At 44.9% G+C, this 19,095-nt stretch overlaps 1 protein-coding gene and 1 pseudogene across 2 annotated transcripts in view; both read left to right on the forward strand.

Annotated features, from left to right (window-relative positions):
* Nucleotides 1–12,232: 12,232 nt before the first annotated feature.
* Nucleotides 12,233–12,350, forward strand: LOC146344712 (5S ribosomal RNA; annotated as a pseudogene).
* A 3,563-nt stretch (nucleotides 12,351–15,913) lies between these two features.
* LOC146344713 (beta-galactosidase-like) overlaps nucleotides 15,914–19,095 on the forward strand; it is a 59,842-nt gene continuing 56,660 nt past the window's right edge. For both annotated transcript variants that reach the window (XM_084858028.1, XM_084858029.1), the window contains exon 1: nucleotides 15,914–16,018. Coding sequence is in view for 1 of the 2 variants with exons in the window: in XM_084858029.1 (XP_084714155.1) it covers nucleotides 15,968–16,018 (51 nt within the window). In the remaining variant the exon portion in view is untranslated. The remainder of the gene's footprint in view (nucleotides 16,019–19,095) is intronic.

Below are 19,095 nucleotides of genomic sequence, written 5' to 3' on the forward strand. Positions count from 1 at the left end.
AGCGAGAGCCCTCCTCCTCCTCCTGCTGCTGCTGCTGGCTGGCCCCTCTCCCAGCGTAGAGTTGCGCGTGGAAAAGCGGTGGAGGGGGAAGGCCGTGAAAAGCGGCTTCTTCGGAGAAGGAGACTTGTAGAGAGTTTTAGGCTCTCCAGAGCCAGCTGGTTCCAGCAGCAGCAGTGCTACAAACAAACCTCTCTTCCCTCGACGTTTGGTGTCTCGCGCATTGTTGGCACCGCACAACCCCACCTACCCCAAGCGGTGGAGATATTTTTTGGAGGGAAAGAGCCACTGAATAACAAGAGTTAAATATCCTGAGTAAGCTGGAGTGGAGGAAAGCTCTGGCCGTTATCAGATAGGTTTTCTCCGCCTTTTATGTCACAAAAATTGTGCCCTTTTGATCTGGAGAAAGGAAGAGGTCTTATGGCACTGGAAAGACCTCATTTTAAAAAACAAAAACACCCACCTGCACAGCCATTTTTTTCCTGTATTGAGGATATATATCAGGGTTGTAGCTAGGATATAGGCAGGCACTGCCCACCTAAAGATTTTGTTGTTGAAAAGCAGGCTTTTAAATTTGTGAGGATACTTTCCATTCAAAGATGAATGCCACATTCTACATATGCTTACTCAAAAGTGAGTTCCATGTGAGTTGAACACAGTGGGACTCACTTCCAAGTAAGTATGCATAGAACTGGACTTGGAAGCTTGTTTTTAGAACAAAAAATTCTGATTAAAAAAAAATCCGTGGTAGTAGGTTCCTCCTAACAGTGGTAGTACTTCATGCCTGACTTGACCAGCTCTGCCCACAATTCATTGTGGCACAGATCAGTATGATCCATACCCTAAGTGCTAAAATAGAGATGACGTTAAATGTGTAATCCATGCATTTCACATCTCTTTTGGTCCTGATGAAAATTGCCCTCCCACAAGCTTCCCTCCCAGGTTTCAGAGCAGGGTTGTGGGGTGGGGTAGGGGTGGGATTATCAGGACTGTTGAGTGGGGAAAGGGTTAAACTCTCATCCCAGCACACTGCAGTTCCAATCTGGCTCCCCTGGCCTATGGCTGCTTTTGTTAAATAAAAAGAGGCATTAAATGAATTCCTGTATTTAAGGCCTGTTTTGGTGCTAAGTGGTTCTAAAAGAAGAAAAAAACACTTTAGCTGCTACTCTTATCTATTCTTAAATAGATAAGAGTAGCAGGTGTAGCAAACTTCTTCAGGCTGGGGTCTAGATGCTCTCTGGTCAAGCTGCCCAATTGCAGAACTTCCCATCACTCCCCCCCCCCCTGTACACACATGCATGCTGTTCAGAAAAAAAAGTCCAACTCTTGGCTCAGGGAGAATTTTTCAAGAATGTTCCCAACACTAAATGAAAGGACAGTGAGGCTTCTCCCTATTATTATTATTATTATTATTATTATTATTATTATTATTACAAATCTGTCTCTATATATGAAAAAGTACAAATGTAATACAACTACCAAAGAAAAGAACTGAAACCTGGAAGGCAGCTTGGACAAATTAAACTTATCCTAGCCAGTAAGAATATTAGCAATATAAAGATGACAGTTTTGCCTACATTCTGTTTTTGTTTTGTAACATTTCCCTAGTTATCTCAATGTGGTTAAGAAAGTGGCAAGAATATATTAACTGTGTGTGTGAGAAAGCTTGAGGAAGCTGTAATACATTATAAAAGCACTGTGCTAATGGTGGTTTGACAGTCCCCAGTCTGAAGGTGCGTTATGGGGCTGCTCAGTTTATGAAATGCTCCATCCTATGATCTAGACTGGTGGTCTCCAAACTTTTTTGATCATGCACCCCTGTTAGTAAAAAATTTTGAGCATGCACCTCCAATATACTGTACGTATATTTATTTATAAATGATATTCATGTACTACTGTACTAATATATTATGTACATTATAATATATACACAAAATTGGAAATTTTTAAAGGATGAGATTTATTTATTTATTTATTTATTGCATTTATATCCCGCCTTTTTCCTCTTGCAAGGAACCCAAGGCGGCTTACATTATCCTCCTCCTCTCCATTTTATCCTCACAACAACCCTGTGAGGTGGGTTGGGCTGAGAGTCTGTGATGGGCCCAAAGTCACCCAGTGAGCTTCCATGGCTGAGTGGGGACTAGAACCCAGATCTCCTGGCTCCCAGTCCAACACTCTCACTACTATACCACACTGGCTGAAATAATATTTGTAAAATAATTTATTTTATTTATTAACGGTATCAAAAACCTTTTTGCACTCACTCAATTTTTTAATAATGTTTTTTAGTGAGAGCAATGTGCTTGAAGATGCTTCATTATTTTTGAAAATCTTGGTTAATACTTTGTGATAGAGCAATTCAAAGGTCTGATTCTAAGTTCAGTTTATTTTGATACTTGGTTTTAATGGCTGTCACAGCTGAAAAAGACACCTCACAAAGATACGTAGATCCAAATGGAAGAAGTGCATTGTTGGCTGCACTTACTAAATCATGATACTCGTTTTTCATTCCCATCCACCAATTATGCAAAGGTTGTTGTTGAAATTCAGCTAGTAAACTTCCATCTTCCCTGATGTCAATCAGTTGTTCTTGCAAACTAATCAGAAGTTGTTGCATTTTTATATTTTTAACAAATGGGTTCAAAACCCACTGAAACTCTTTGGAAGATTTTTAAACTGGTTAGAAAATTCCATTTCCATGGTTTTTAAGTGTGCTGATGTGAGAGTTTTTATAGATGACACACTTACATCGTTTTCGGCAACAAAATCACATACCAATGGAAACATTTCCAAACATCCATTTTCAAAATGCTCTCTCCATAGCAAAAGTTTCTTTTGAAAAGCAGTTACTTTCTCACTCATTGTTAAAACGTCACCTTTACCTTGAAGGGACAGAGTAAGGGCGCAATCCTATGGCCGCTACTCAGCAGCTAGACGGCCATAGGATAGATTGGTACTTGGGAACCAACCTCTACCCCCTCCCACACTGCCTCGTAGGCAGTGTGGAATGGCCCCATGCGCTGCACTCGGAAGAGGAGTGTGGAGTGGCAAAAACGGGGTGTGCCGGAGAGAGGAGGGTGGAAGTGCCGTTCTGACGCTTCCTATGCGTCAGCCGGTGTCTGCCCCCCCACTCCACCTTCCCATGGCTAGACAGCTGAAATCTAGCTGCAAGTGCAGGGCAGCTGAAGCGCGGAGGGGATGATCCCCTCCGCGCTGCTCCTGCCCTGCAATGGTTAGGAGTTCGGAGTTCTGAGCCTCTGAGTTCGGAGGCGGCTGCCTATCCTAATAGGATTGCGCCCGAAGTGTGTTTATTTTTTCAAAAATATCTGCTAGGTAGCATACTATAAATAGCCACTTGTCATCACAGAAAAAGTCAGCAAATTTGGAGCAAATTTGCTCTCCTTCGGCAGGATGGCAGCCGCTCCGGTGCAACGGCCGAGCAAGCAACTGTGCTTTCCTCTGCCATGCCTGGCAGAGACTGGCACAGTTGCTCTCAGTGGCCGCAACAGAGGAAGGATAGGACTGGGGCCGAGAGAGAAATGCCATGGAGTTTCCCTCTTGTCTCCCATCCCATCCTGCTGCCTTTGCTGCCACCATCATTGCACATAATAGCAGCTTGTTGGGGCAGCAAGTTGCTGCTCAATTATCAGGCAGCTCGTGCACCCCAGTGGACTATCTTGCTCACCCCATGGAGACCACTGATCTAGACACCCATAGGATTGCAACCCAAATTGGCTTGTTCTCTGGTTTCGTCATAAGGAAGCCAAATTATGGTTCCCTGTAAAATAAGAATTGGTTACAATCCTGTTGAGAACCTTAGCATTTCTAATAACAAGCAGATACAATAGTTAAAAGAGGAAAGTTATATCCCTGCAAATCCTAACACTATGGGATACATATAGAAAGATCCCCCCATCCCCTGGTTTTACTCACATCAGTTATAAGAGTTATAAACTGGGAATTTAACTTATGGGAAGAGGCCAGATTATATTGTTTTTTAAAATCTTTATTGCTGAGAGTGGGATTATTTCATACAGTATAATCAACTGATTATAATCAACTGAATCAGGAGAATGTATCTCTCCCTTTATATTAATATGTTAAAATACAGCGTTTTGGAGGTTCAGAGACTTCAAGGAAACTATCTCTTGAGAGATTTGACATTTGCCATCTTGCCACTCCAGGCTTCCAAGTGGAGGGTGCAAAATACAAAGATGCCAGAGAGGCTTCTGGGTCTTCCTCTCATTGTGCTCCAGGGAGAGGGTGATGTAAGGGAAGCACAAGATCATGGCTGGCAAGGCAAAAGGCAGCACCATTTTTAAGCTTCCTTCCCTCAGGTGAATCTTGTTTGGAGCCTGTGAGGAGGCATCAGGGGTCACTGTACAGTCCCCTAGGTATTCCTGGGCCCCATGTACATGACACTGCTTTCACCTTTCACTCCGTCACAACTGCGCAGCATTTCAGCTTCGAATTAGCTTCTGCTGGGATATACACCCCTATGGTGTTTCAAGGCCCAGTTGCCATCTCCCCAGAGGATTCAGAGGGTGAAATGCCACTGACCCCTGCAGAACTAAGGCAGCTGCATGTCTGGGAGCAGCGTAGGTGAGCCTCTGTCCATTTAAGACAGAGAGGCTCTTAGAGGCAGGAGGACTGATTAGATACAGCTGCCTCAAGTCGTGGCCATTAAAAGGGGTTGGCAGGCTGGGGCTACGCTGCAGAAATGACGTCACGTTACACACCGGTCCTCAGCCTCCATGTTTCCTCATGTGTTTTGGACCCCAGACCAGATAACGGACTTCTCTTTGTCTTGATGCTTTGGACTTGCTGCCTGGGTAAAACATCCCTTGCTACAAGCTGCTTTTTCACTTCCCAGCCTTTGACGGGTTTACAGCCCTGTTATCAGCCAGTGATTTATTGCCACGAGCTGCAGTCAGCTGGCAGAAGCCAACAGTTTGTTTCTTCAGCCGTCTAGCCCCAGCCTGCCAAACCCTTTTAACGAAAAAATCACGGCAGACTTTGAAGCTTTGGGAAGGAAGCTCAAGAACTTTGGGGCCCAGATAATTTTCTCACCCATCCTTCCAGGAGTTAGAAGAGGGATAGAAAGGGAAAGAAAAATACTCTGGGTGAATGACTGGCTACAAAGGTGGTGTCGATGAGAGAGGTTTGGATTCTGGGGCCATGGGATATACTTCCTGGAAGATGGACTGTTGGCAAGGGACAGGTTGCACCTCACAAGGGCTGGGAAGAATGTGTTTGGCCACAACATGAAGAACTTTATCAGGAGGGCTTTAAACTGAATCCTACGGGGAAGAGAGATGTAAAGTTGGAGGTACTAATGGACGAAGGCTCATGCACCGCAATGGAGAGAACAGCTCTAATAGCAACCAATAATAGTCTTCAAAAACATGTAGGAAGAAAGCCCGAACATGAAGCACATGGTCTTCGATGTCTATATACTAATGCCCAGAGTATGGGAAACAAACAGAATGAACTTGAACTCTTACTACAGGAGGGAAATTATGACTTGATAGGTGCAACTGAGACTTGGTGGGATGACTCTCATGACTGGAATACAGCAATTGAAGGATTTAACTTGTTCAAAAAGAACAGGAGGTGGGGTTTCACTATACGTTAAGAATACATGTCTCTGCACAGAAATACAGGAGGATGAGCTTGGTAGCCTCATCAAGACCATTTGGGTTAAAATAAATGGAGCAAAGAATAAAAGGAACATGGTGGTCGGAGTCTACTACCGGCCACCCAATCAAAGAGAAGATGAGGCTGAAACTTTTGAAAAGCAAATAGCCAATGTTTCAAGGAAGCATAATGTAGTAATGGGAGACTTCAATTTCCCCGATATTTGTTGGGAGACAAATTCTGCAAAACATGGCCCCTCCAGGAAATTCCTGACTTGTGTTGCGGGTAACTTCCTCCTACAGAAAGTAGAGGAAGGAACCAGAGGATTGGCTATCTTTGATTTGATCCTAACCAACAGAGATGACTTAGTGGGTAAAGTAGCAGTTACAGGAACTCTGGGGGAAAGCGACCATGTCATACTTGAATTCTTGGTTCTAAAGGAAGCAAAAGCCGAGTGATATCCTGATTAGCAAACTAGCTAAAAGTGGGCTAGATGAAACAACGATCCGGTGGATCCACAGTTGGCTACAGAATCGGACTCAAAGAGTGCTTATCAATGGGATCTTCTCAAACTGGGGAGAGGTAACGAGCGGGGCACCGCAGGGCTCGGTCCTGGGCCCAGTGCTCTTCAACATTTTTATGAATGACTTGGATGAGGAGGTGGGGGGAATGCTGATCAATTTGCAGATGACATAAAATTGGGCGGGATAGCTAATATCCTGGAAGACAGAAGCAAAATTCAAAGTGATCTCGATAGGTTGGAGCGTTGGGCTGAAAACAACAGAATAAAATTTAATAGGGACAAACGTCAAGTTCTGCACCTAGGAAAAAGAAACTAAATACACAGTTACAAGATGGGAGATACTTGGCTCAACAATACTACAAGCAAGAAGGATCTTGGAATTGTTGTAGATCACAAGTTGAATATGAGCCAACAATGTGATGTGGCTGCAAAAAGGCAAATGCTATTTTGGGCTGCATTCATAGAAGCATCGCTTCCAAATCCCGGGAAGTACTAGTTCCCCTCTACTCAGCACTGGTTAGGCCTCATCTGCAGTACTGTGTCCAGTTCTGGGCACCGCACTTTAAGAACGATGCAGACAAACTGGAAAGGGTTCAGAGGAGGGGAACGAAGATGGTCAGGGACTGGAAACAAAGCCCTAGGAAGAGAGACTGAAAGAACTGGGCATGTTTAGCCTTAAGAAGAGAAGATTGAGGGGGGATATGATAGCACTGTTCAAGTACTTGAAAGGTTGTCGCAGAGAGGAAGGCCAGGATCTCTTCTCGATCATCCCAGAGTGCAGGACATGGAATAATGGGCTCAAGTTACAGAAAGCCAGATTCCAGCTGAACATCAGGAGAAACTTTCTGACTGTTAGAGCAATACGACAATGGAACCAATTACCTAGGGAGATGGTGGGCTCTCCCACACTGGAGGCATTCAAGATGAGGCTCGACAGCCATCTGTTAGGGATGCTTTGACTTGGATTCCTGCAATGAGCAGGGGGTTGGATTCAATAGTCTTATAGGCCCCTTCCAACCCTAATATTCTATGATTTTATGATTAATGGTCCACCAGTCAGCTGTAGCTAGTTCACAATGCATGAGGGGCTAAAAGATGGATACCCTTGCCACAAGTTCACTCAAGGGTGAAAATAATCATTTATGGTGGCAGTCTATCATCCACATACCATTCCTATGAAACAAAAATATACCAGTCTTAGGGTTGGATCCAGGATCGGCCTTCTGTGGGTGGAAGAGCTCGACTCATGGAAGGTATCTATGCTGAATTTTCAGTGATATCTCCTCCCCCCACACCACAGCTCTTCTCGTTCAGCAGGGTCCACTCACCCTTTATGTAGCATTTTCAGGGAGTTGGAGGGGCTGCTGTGGGAAGAACTGGGTGGGGAAGTATCCTTCCCCCAGCCCAGTTTCATGTGCCTAAATCTGGATCCAACTCAAGGTGTCTGTAATTCATATTTCTTTATGCTCAGTTTTCATATAACTTGCATAAACCCATCAATAAATCTCTTGTTTTTATGAGTGACATGTTTGTAAAAGGAGGTCATCATTATAAGTAGTTAAAAGTTACTGAACTTGAAAATAACTAGTGATTCATACATACTAAAATGCACAGATACAGGGTCGGTGATGAAATTATAGACGTTTCTATTGGTTATGGAGATGAGTTCACTGATTTGTACATTCATTTGTTTGAAGGCCTACCTGGAAATACAGCAGCACCATCTAGCAAGGAAGACTGGCCATGGCCCTGCCTTCACTACTACTATTAAACTTAGAATCTGTAGGATCTCCATTCAAGTATACATAAAAATAATGAAGAAAATACAAATGTTCAACACCCTCTAACCACCATGACTGTGAGTATAATTAAAGTATTCTAAGGGTAACTAATCATCTTAGGGCACAATCCTATGGGGACAGTCGGCCGCCTCCAAACTCGAAGGCAGCTGACTATCCAATGGAGGGTGGGCAGAGCACGGAGGGGATCTTCTCCTCCATGCTCTGGCCGCCCTGCATTTGGGCAGCTGGTTTTGGCTGTGTAGCTGGGGCACGTTGGAGTGGTGTGTGTGTGTATGGTGCATAGGAAACATCGTAATGATGCTTCTGCGGTCCCCTCCCTGGGAATGCCGCCTTTTTGCCTGCTCCATGCTCCCCAGCGCGGAGCTGGGGACAACCCATGCTGCCTACAAGGTGGTGGGGGAGAGGGCAGGGAGCAAGGTTCCTAGAAACCGGAAAATCCTATGGCTGCCTAGACACTGTCTAGTGGCTGTAGGATTGTGCCTTTAGACTTTTAGTATAAATCTTAGAAGATAAAGTCCTTAGGGTGTACCCTATCATGAAATACCAAAAACGTTAAGGGTTTGTGGTAAATTTCCTTCATACTGCTATTTTCTGACCACTGTGAAAGCAAAAGATATAAATATTCAGGTAGAAGGGAAGTACACAGGGCTGCTGACCCAAGGGCACTCTTGGTAATTATCATAACCCAACTGGGTTCAAAGGTAAGTGCATATGTGATCTGAGCGTACGTCCAGATGGAGGGCTCCTAGCGCTACCAATCAAAAGACATTGTGCAGCTAGTCTGTCTTTTACTCAACTGATTTTTTTTTGTGGGAAGACAAAAGATGGAGGAAGCGGTGGAAAAACGCAGGAAGGCTACAGTGGAAGCTGTTGTCATCAGGACTCCCCCATAAAGTGCCATGAATGAGGCAGGGCAGTTGCACAATAAAAGCCTCATCTGGAAGCACCCCGAGGTTCCAGTTCACTGGACTATTTGAAGACTCAGCTGTGTGGTTTTCTCATAGTATGTTTGGAGTATACATGCAAAGGGATGTGGTTGAGGACAGTGTAACATAGAAGGGCTTCCAGAGACAGTTTTTTTAAGTGACACATATGGACTGTGTTGCTCCCTGTCCCTGTTAGTCCATATGGCAAGATCAGTGTGGGCAGTGCAGTCAAAAACAGCTACTACTGCACAAACACATCCTTTTTGGTTTAGTGCTGGAGCATGGGGAATGTTGCTGCCCTGACATACCCCAGATCACCTCATTAGGGTATCAGTATTCCATAAACAGGCCTCTAATAATCTGATACAGGATGATAAGTGATAGGTAATGTGCTACTATGGATTTTATTTGATTGACTGATTGATGTAATTAATGGAGAGAGCAATCCTATGCCCGCTAGTCAGGATCTGAGGGGGACAAAGGATTGTTTGGTTTCTGGGAACTGAGGTCAGAACCAGGGCTCTGACCTTGGAGCCCAGAAACCACACTCCCTGCCCCCTCCCCCTCCCTCTTGTAGCTGGTGTGGTTCTCTTTTCATCAGCCATGTCTCCGCACTTGAAAACGGAGTGTGGAGATGGGGAAAAGGGGGTGGTCCCGGGGGCGGGGAAGGGAGGATACTGCCGAAGCTCCTTCCTATCAGTTTTCCAGACTCCTTCCCTTCCCCTCCCTGAAGCTGTGGCTAGATGGGCTAAATCACCCATCTGGCCAAATGCAGAGTGGCTGGAGCATGGCAGAGAGGAACCTCTCCATCCTCCAGCCACCCTGCATAGGATAGTCGGCAGCCTCTGAAAAGGCTCCTAGAGTGACTTAGACATCAGTAAAAACAAGCTCTCAGAAAGTGACACTAACTTTTGTTCTGATATCTCAATCTGTAAGGATATTTTGTATTTTGTTCTTTAACTAGATTATTAGCAGTGTTACCACTCACTGAATTGTTGTTTTTAGGCTTATTGATACCACTGGAAATGTTTATATTGTGTTTGTTGATTCAGTGATTATTTTTGAAATTGTTTTTACATTTTTATGGAATTGTTCATTAATATGTTATTATGAGGTTGATATTGGTATATTGATAGTAATTTATTCATAATTTATATCTCAGCGTTCTGTGCATATATACACCCAAGGTGGCTTACAAAATTGAAAAAACAAGACACTATAATCAATATAGATATTATTTATTTGATATTATATTTATTATATTGTCATCATTAAGCTTTGTGCAGCTACCCAGTTGTGTATCTTTTCTACATATATTTGTTATTATTGGCAAGGGGGTGCCATTTTGATAATACCCTGCTCCTAAAAAAAGCTTTCAGCTGGACACAATTCAATGACATCTGGTAGGGGACACTCCTGGATATGTAGGAGTATGATTTGGGATCGCCAAAAGCTTAATTTAGGGTGAATACACCCAATTCCTTATTCTTTTCTGCATAGTTGACTATAATTGGCATGGGTCACCCACTTAATAGTCCCTTGCACCTAAAGGAAGCTTTTAGCTGGACATAGTACAATGTCATTGCTTAAGGAACAGTCTCCTGGAAGTGTGGGTGTATGAATCAGAGTGCCCAAAGCGTAATTTTGGATCATACACCCACCTCGTTTTTAAAAAATATATATTTGCATGGGGGGACATGCTTGACAGTGTCCAAAGAAAGCTTTAGGCTGGACACGGTTCAATTACATTTCGTAGAGGACACTCTCCTGGAGATCTGGACGAATGAACTGAGATGACCTAAACCTTATTGGTGGGCTCATACTTCCAGTTCCTTATTTGTAATTGTTACCTGAGATCATCATTTATTAAAGGGTGTTGGGAAAAATAACCAGTGACTGAAGGAAATTATTGTTTATCTTCAAGAGGAAAGTCTCCCATTCATGGAGATATGTGATATGGGGTAGTCCAAAGCATAATTTGGGGTGCCATTTGCATCCCTGTTTTACGTGACAGGCTATGCAAATATTTGTGTAGCCTATCACGTGAATGAAAAGCAGGGATGCAAATGACGTCCAGGATGCCATTTGCAGCTGTAAAGGTCTTAGTTTAACCTAAATGCAGCCATTTACAGCTGCATTTACCTTAAACTAAGACCTTTATGGCCGCAAATGGCGTCCTGGACACCATTTGCTTCAGCCAGCGATACGGCATGGCGGCCGTATGTCTGGCAATCCGGAGCCGAAGGATCCAGCCAAAGAGGATTCTGTGGGGAGGCGGAGGTACGTGTTCCGTTCTGCCTCAGACTCACTGGAGTCCGTGGCAGAATTCTCCGCCATCTCTAGACATTATGTTAAAAATGAAACAGTTAAAGAAGTGCAAAATTAACACACACAAAAAAGTCACATTTCTACTTGTCCCTGGCCACTAAAAGCAAACACTTACAATGAACACCCTGGTGAAGATGAGAGCAAGCACACAGTTCTGATGTAGTTCTTTCTGATGTGAGAAAGTTCCATGAGCAGTTCCATAAAAAACACAGCCTTTATAATTAGTGAATTCCTTTTTCTTCAGTGATTTTGATTTATTATGCTGTACATTCTAATTGCCTTGCCTTTATTTTGTTAACCTCATTTCGAAATAATTTTTGCTGAAGAGAAAAAACACCAAGGTTATTCAAAGCATGAATGAATATTGCCAAGTATTCACAGTCTTCTCAGAAACTGCAACGTGCACAACACAGCACCAAAAGGTATTGTTATAAGGTCTCAAAAGGCAGAAGAACAGCGCAAAGGAAATGACGTGGCTGGGGCAGGCGCCTCCTTTGGCCCAGCGACCTTTCTCCCTTACCCCCATTATTAAAAAGGATTTCCCAGAAAAGCCGGGCTCCTGGTCTCCCCTTGTACTCCCTTGGTGTGGGGTAGGGGCTCTGCAGCTGCGTTAGCGCATGCTCCATGCAAGGAAGCTCCGTGCCTTAGTTTTCCATCGTGCACTGGGATTGTTCCCCTCTTCCTGCCTTCTGTCCAGACATTTTCAGGACTGACTGGCTCCTGCCGTCTCCCTTGACAGACTCTCCGAGCGACTGGAAAGCTGCCCCATGGCGCGTGGCGGCGCTTGGGAGCGAATGGGCGGCGCGGGGGGGCGGGTGTCCGGGAGCCGGGGGAGCCGGGCTTCCCCAGGAGGGGGCGGGCCTGCGCCGACGGGCGCTGCGGGGACTGTGGCGGCGGCGAGCGGGAAGGGGTCGTGAGAGGAAGGCGGTGATGGGGGAGACGCAGGCGGAGCGGGCTTGCGTAGGGGCCCGACTGGCTGCTTCGGGTTGAAGGGAGGCACAGCGCACAAGTTTGCCGCCTACGGCCACACCACCCTGAGCGCGCCCGATCTCGTCTGATCTCGGAAGCTAAGCAGGGTCGGGCCTGGTTAGTACTTGGATAGAGACCGCCTGGGAATACCGGGTGCTGTAGGCTTTTCGCCCCTTAGCGCAGGCTCGCGGCTCCTGCTCGGGGAGCCTTTTTTCGACTCCCGCCTTTGCCCCCCCACCGCCAGGCCACCGCTCGAGCGCAGCAACGGCCGAGGCTGCCTCTGCCCGTGTGCCGACGGCCTGTCCCCAGACCCACACGGCCTCCGGCTAAGACTTTCTGCTCGGAAGCGCGCAGGCGGCGACCCTCGCGCAAGAGCGCTGGGAAAGACTGGCGAACACAGCGAGGCTGTCATTCAGCCGAGATCCGTGGAAGGCGCCAGCCGCGACGACTGGCAAGCGGCGCCGGGGAAGAGAGAACGGACAAGGCGCTCTTTCTGCCGCCGCCTCTGCTCTCTCCCCTCCTCTGACCGCCTCCTGCCGTCTCCCTTGCCGGACGCCCCGAGCGACTGGAATGCTCCGCCAGAGCTGCAGTCTAAGAGGCCCGGCACGGCACCGCCAGGCGCCGGGGCGCCACGGCCCGAGCCGAGGGCGCGGGGCGGGCAGAGAGGCGCCCAGGAGCCTTCTTTGTGTCTTCTCGCTGAGGCATTTCCTAATGGACCTGTTGGTGCCATGGATTCAGAAATCTTAGGTTCAAAGTCCCTTCTCTCTTTGATGAAGAGGTTTGATCATTTCATCAGCCAGGCTTTCTTGTTTCCCATTCACGTTGAGCTTAGGTCAGGGGTGGGCAGCGCATGGACCTTGGCAACTCCCCACGCCCGTTGACTTCAATAAAAGAAATCGTCTGTAGTGGCTTTGGAGCATGAAATGGGTCTTAATAATTTTGTGCGTAACGTAATTTTAACCTTTTTGGCGCCCCATACCCAGTGCGGTCATCACTTAATCAAAAAGTATATAATTGTTGTTTTGTTGCCTGCTGGTTGTGTGTACAGGGCACTGGAATTTCAGTGGGGTAAATATGGGCCCTTTACCTCCCACAGTTTCATCCCCTGGCTGTGGTACAATCCTCACAGCATCTGGGCATTTAGCCATTGAGAAGAATTTATTTCTCCTCCAATAATATATTGTGAGCTATCCGTTGTGCTTGTGCTTACAGATCTTCTGGGACTAGATACCCTGCCTTTTTTGTTTTTCTGATCACTAGAGCTCTGTACGTGCATTCAGCCAAAGACAGTTGCAGAGCCCCATTCCCATGTTCACAGTGATTGTGTGAAGACTGAAATAGCAGCCAGGCTTCCAGGGATGTTGGTTTACAGTCATGACCATGTCCACTACCAAGTTTAGCCCTACTCATATTGCAGCTGAACATCTGCATAGGGCTTTTTAATCAGTGAGATGTAATATTAGGCAGATATCTTTGTCTTGTTGTCTGGAATCCCTTTTATGGCATAAAATAATGTTGTTTTTTGAGATAAGGATATTAAATGAATACTTATTTCTCTCTTTTCTGGAGAGTAGCCCCAGTTGATACATAGTAGTTAATGTTGGAACACAGAAACTGCTGATATCTATCTCTGTATTACTTGCTGCAGTAGAAAGATGGATTTTCTGTTCCTTAAAAAACAGACACTAGTTACCACAGTGTAATAAAAGTGTACATTTTACTCTTTCAGTATCTGCATCCAGACTACATAGGGATATTTATTCACATTAGGTGTGGGCAGAAAGTAGATTGGGATCTACTGGTAGATTACTATGATTTACAGGAGATAGCCTACTGTTTCTGATAATCAATAGTTTTAACAATTGCAACAAAAAGGGCTTTGTTTAGTAACTCAGACATATGTTTGTATTTGATCAGCTCATCCCACAGCCTATCTTGTGGGATTACAGGAGGTAATGGTCTCCACCCCTGAGATACCCCCCTTTAGAAACCTTCTTGCTTCTGTTCATGGCCCTCATGGGTCTAGTAGAATAGCAGTGTTGATCTTATAAGCCTCTGTTTGTTCTGCAGCTCTCATTGCACTCATTCTCCTTCTTAGTAGTGCTATATCACATGTATCATTAACAGGATCAGTGTGAACACCACAGTTACTGTTAGGATAAAACATGAATGGTATACCTATGTCCCCAGTATATGAAGTTACACTTCTTTGAGCTGTATATCCTCCCAGAACATGTGTGTTCACTTTCTGTTGTACTTCTGGTTGGTGACATCATTGTTACCTGAGAACCACATCTAGGTTCCAAAAGTGCTCAGAAGTATTTGGATGTATGTGATTTTGGAAACTCAGTTGACCTTCCTGTGAAGTAGGCATTACATATGACTTTTTCCAAGTTCTTTGGGAAGTCAGATCTCAATGTGTTTTTACCTAATTCTCATATAAAGATATTGTTGGGAGAATCACCTATTCTCTCTAACAGAGACTCGGGGGATCTCTACACCTCAAGTTTATTGTGCATTCATGGTTGCTCACTCACTGAATTGCGCGGGTCCATTACATGACGTCGTCGTTGTCCAGTCATTATTCCACCATTTCCTCCCACCCAATCCTGTGTTTTCCTCAATCGGAAAAAATTGGATATTTTTCCAGATATGCGCAAATGGAGCGCCATGTCCTCCCCGTGTATTTTTCGCCTAGCGTGAATGAGTGTGGTTGTTGGGGGCCTGGTCATGATGTTGAAGGTGGTGACAAAGGTCTGATGGGCGTTCAGCCTTCCCGCACCTGCGCCATTTTGGCTCCTCACCATTTTCAGCCTGCCTGTTCAAGGCAGAATGGCAGAGCAGCAGAGCGGCACGGGGGTGGGGGGCGGCAGCGGCAGAGCAGAGGAGCAACAGAGGGGCTGAGAGGTAAGGACTGGCCAAAAGCATGGAAGAGGGAGGCAGGGCCGGGGGAGATGGGGGGGCCTGTCCGCGTGTCAGTCTCCATCCACCAGTAATGTGCAAGGGGAGGGAAAGGGGCAGGAACCCAGGAGCAAGTATCGCTGAACCTGGAGCAAGTGTAATTTCTCTTCGTGAAAACATAACGCTATGGGAATGGCCATCTACAGCAATGGAAGCACATGTAAAAGGGATCAGTTGTGAACCTGCATTTAAAACAGAAGTGGAAAGTCCCGTTTTAAATGCAGGATTTTAGGCTGGTGTAGAAATCCCCTCAGTGCCTGCAACAGTTAGCCTGCAATTCCCCCGCCCCGCCCCTTACTGAGGTGTCGTGGTGCACTTCCGGGATTTCAGCCTCTCATGCAGCTTCCTAAAGGAAGAGAACTTTATCAGACATTTAAAGGGGGCAACCTTACTACTCATATGGTTTTATATCACTTTTGCTTACTGAGTTGCCTTTATACTATCCGATAATTTTTTTTAAATTCCCTCCCGCTTGGTCATTGTATGGAGAAAACTTGCTCCTTTGTCCCCAGATGCATGCATGTGCAACCCGCTTAGCCGAACAGGAGGAAAGGAACAACCTCCAAGACTCCTCTCTGCCCGTCTAGAAGCTTGAGCTCTGTATTGGCTTTGTTATTTCCTCTTATCTGCCCATCCCGCTTAGTTCACTACCTTTTCTGGGCTTTATAAGATTGTATAAACAAACAAACAAAAACCTAGGGCGGAAGCTCTCCCGCAGTCAGCTGACTTCGAAGTCATGCGTTTCGAGGACTGGGCTGGGTCTCGACGCGAGAGAGCGGATCTTTCCTTTTTCCTTGTTGTACAGCCATCTGTTCTGTAACATGTTTGCTGTTCTTTTGCTGCAACTGCTATATGCAGGATTTGGAACGCCTGTAAGTATATTTAGTCCCCCCGCCCTCCCCCTATGATCGTGGCTTTGGTTATTCCTGGTAGAGAAGCAGCTTATTTTCGTGCGCTGCCTGAATTTCCGCACAGGGTCCCCCAGTGGAGTGGAGGGCGACGGCCTGCTGTGTAATGGATGCAGGATAGCTGAATTTAGTGCACTGCCCTAAAGTGAAAGTGGGGCGCATATAAGACGAGGGCTGAGTAGGATGTGGGAAATGGGAGGAAACGGAGGCTTAACAGGTTGGATTTGTTGCTATGCGGCAAGGGCTGCAGAATATTTTGCGTGGAGCATTGATTTGAGGAAGACTATAGAGAAAAGCAAAAGCTACGGAGATGTAGGCTGCGTGCATCTTTTGCCTTTGCTTTTGTGCGTGTCCTGAAAACAGTTTAGTCCAACAATCTTTATTGGAGGTTGTGATCATGTGAGAGAGGGTCATGTGCGGCTAAACAGAATGATAGCATTGTATGAATGACCTATTACCCGCCCTGTTTCTGTAGCTTAATTTCTGAAGTGCTCTGTCTGTATAAGCTAGTTTACTTCCCGTTCTTAAACTGTAGGAAAAGGCTAGCCAGTGGGTTTGAGAAAAAGGTGACTGATTGAAGAACCTAGTGACAGTAGAAATTCCTCCTGTTTTTGGTTCCAGTGTGTGAAAGAGTGATGCTAGACAGTCATTGTTAGCTTGTAGTCTGGGAAAGAAGTCCTGGGACCCTTCAGTTGCAGTCTTCTAGGGCACTTAAAGTGGCTGTTTCTCCTAGGAAATCTCATGTTTTTGCAGGAATGCTGCAAAAAGCAAACCACACTGGGGCCTCTATCAGTTGTGCTAATATAAGTGACTAGCAGAATGGTAGTAATAAACCAGCCACCATAGTTCCAAACCCACTGTCACCTTCCTATATTGGCACTATGGTTGTTGGAGAAGCTACTCTTTATATTTGCATTTCTTCATCTGTAAAATGGGCACTGGAATGAGGACAACTATAATAAAGACTCTGGAGCCCTCTGCACAATATTAATGCCATATACATTATAATAAATAATAGAAGTTGACTTTATTCGAAGCAAATTAGGAGATTTTGAAAAAAAAACATGTTCAACCTAAATCATCACATGTAGATGTTCAGTTCTTCTCTTTTTAGAACTGAGCATTTACAATCCTGTGATTATATATGCAATGTTATTGTTTGTTAAAATCTGCAGCTCCCACTCCCCCCCCCCCATTGTTATATTTTTGGATTCCTCTGCAGTTATGTGGTCGTGCCAGATTCTTTGGTGCAAGGTATCTAAATTATACATGGGAATTATTAAATAATACATCTGTATTATTAGAGATAAAAGAGGTGGAAAGCTGTCACCTATGCAGATGCTTATTTGCACAGAGATTACATCTCTTTTATTCAGTATTGTGTAATTATGTTGCTAGAGGCTATTAAATGTTGCAGTCATTGATTATCAAGGAGAGAAACGGGTTCTCAGGATGCAAGATAGAATTTATTATAAGAAGCCCAATGCTTTTTGGCCTTTTTTCTTATTTTAGGCCTTCTTCAGGGGGTAAAGAAAAAGGCTGCAGATTTTTTTTTTTTTTTTTAGCCAAAGATTGTCTCCTGTGTTTAGCAAAAGATTTGTCTCCTACTTTGGATGCTCACCTCCTTCTGTTTTCTCCCAGTCACTGATTAGCATAACACACAGAAGCAGGTGGTGTTGGTTTTTGTTTTGTTTTTATTGCAAGTAGCATTTACTGTTAACTGTTTGTGACATAAAATACTATGATCTCCAACAGGTAATACACGCAGCCAGAAGTTTCCAGCATCATTTTTTCTTGGGCAGCTCCAACAGTATTTCCTAGGAGGAGAGTATGGTTTTTTCCCCCCTCTCCAACACTGCTACCACCTGTAGGGAAACTGCTCTTTCACTGGGCATTCTCACCTATGGGGTTTCTTATTTTTTAGCAAATGCTTCTATTTCAGGGCCTAAGGAACTCTCTGCCACTATAGAGTTCCACAAGCTGACCCTTTTCCACTGCCACCAATTATCTTAGAATACTTTTAAACCTCCTGCTAGCTTGTGGAGGTGGCATCCTACATTATAGGATGATACTACGTCCTATAATGTAGTATCAAAAGTGCTGTGTGCCATCGGTTGCTTTTGTTTCAGGCTTAGGCATGAGATGGGCACTACCACTTGAGACAAGATGAACTATTAAATTGGTTTATTAAAGGGATATTTTCTACATAAGGGAATACTAATATTTACATTGGGTTTTTCAAAGGATGCTTGCTGACACTTACATATTCAAAAGACCCAGTTGCTAATACAAGCCTCTTAGGGTACAGTCCTATGCATGTTTAGACAGAGAAAAGGCCTACAACTCCCAGCATTCCCCAGCCAACCATTCCCCTTGCTGTAGGCCTTTTCTCTGTCTGAACATGCATAGGATTGCACCCTTAACGTTTTACTTTAGGCCAAATTCCCTAAACCTCCACTCCAGCCAAATACACTCACAACCAGGTCCAGCTCTTGGGTACAATCTTCCTCTGACATCAAATCTCCTTTGGTTGTATTTCTGGTTGCTTGGAATATTTGACTGGGTTTTAATGCCTGCTAGCGTAACCGTCTTCTGGCAAGATCTTAGGGCAACCTCCTGGCATAACACAGCCACCTGCTACTCCCTACACCTGATTCTCACTATCCATGTATGGTTATCCCACAGAGAAGGTATAGCTTAATATCCAGGCCTTAGCTATTCACTTTCTCCTCAGCTGCCTCCTAGTCCTTCTATAATACCATCCACCAACCATCAAATCCTATCCCAAACTAAAAACTGACCCCCTGAATTCCTAACTGTGAATTATCATTTCCCAAGTGCTCTTTTCCACCTAGCTAGAATACCCAGCCAATCAAAATTGAATTTACCTGAACCAGGCCCCATCTAAAAATATCACAAGCAGTCTTCTCTTTCTCCTTCTTCAGAACGTCACCAATAAGCTACTACCAAAACAGGGCTTCAACATAGTAACAATGCCAGGCCTCAGACCTACACAAATACATTATAGCCTCTCAGAGGCT

The sequence above is a fragment of the Heloderma suspectum genome, chromosome 5, assembly GCF_057233095.1.
Source record: "Heloderma suspectum isolate Gila_16-S chromosome 5, 16-S_ref, whole genome shotgun sequence".
Taxonomy (NCBI): Eukaryota; Metazoa; Chordata; class Lepidosauria; order Squamata; family Helodermatidae; genus Heloderma; species Heloderma suspectum.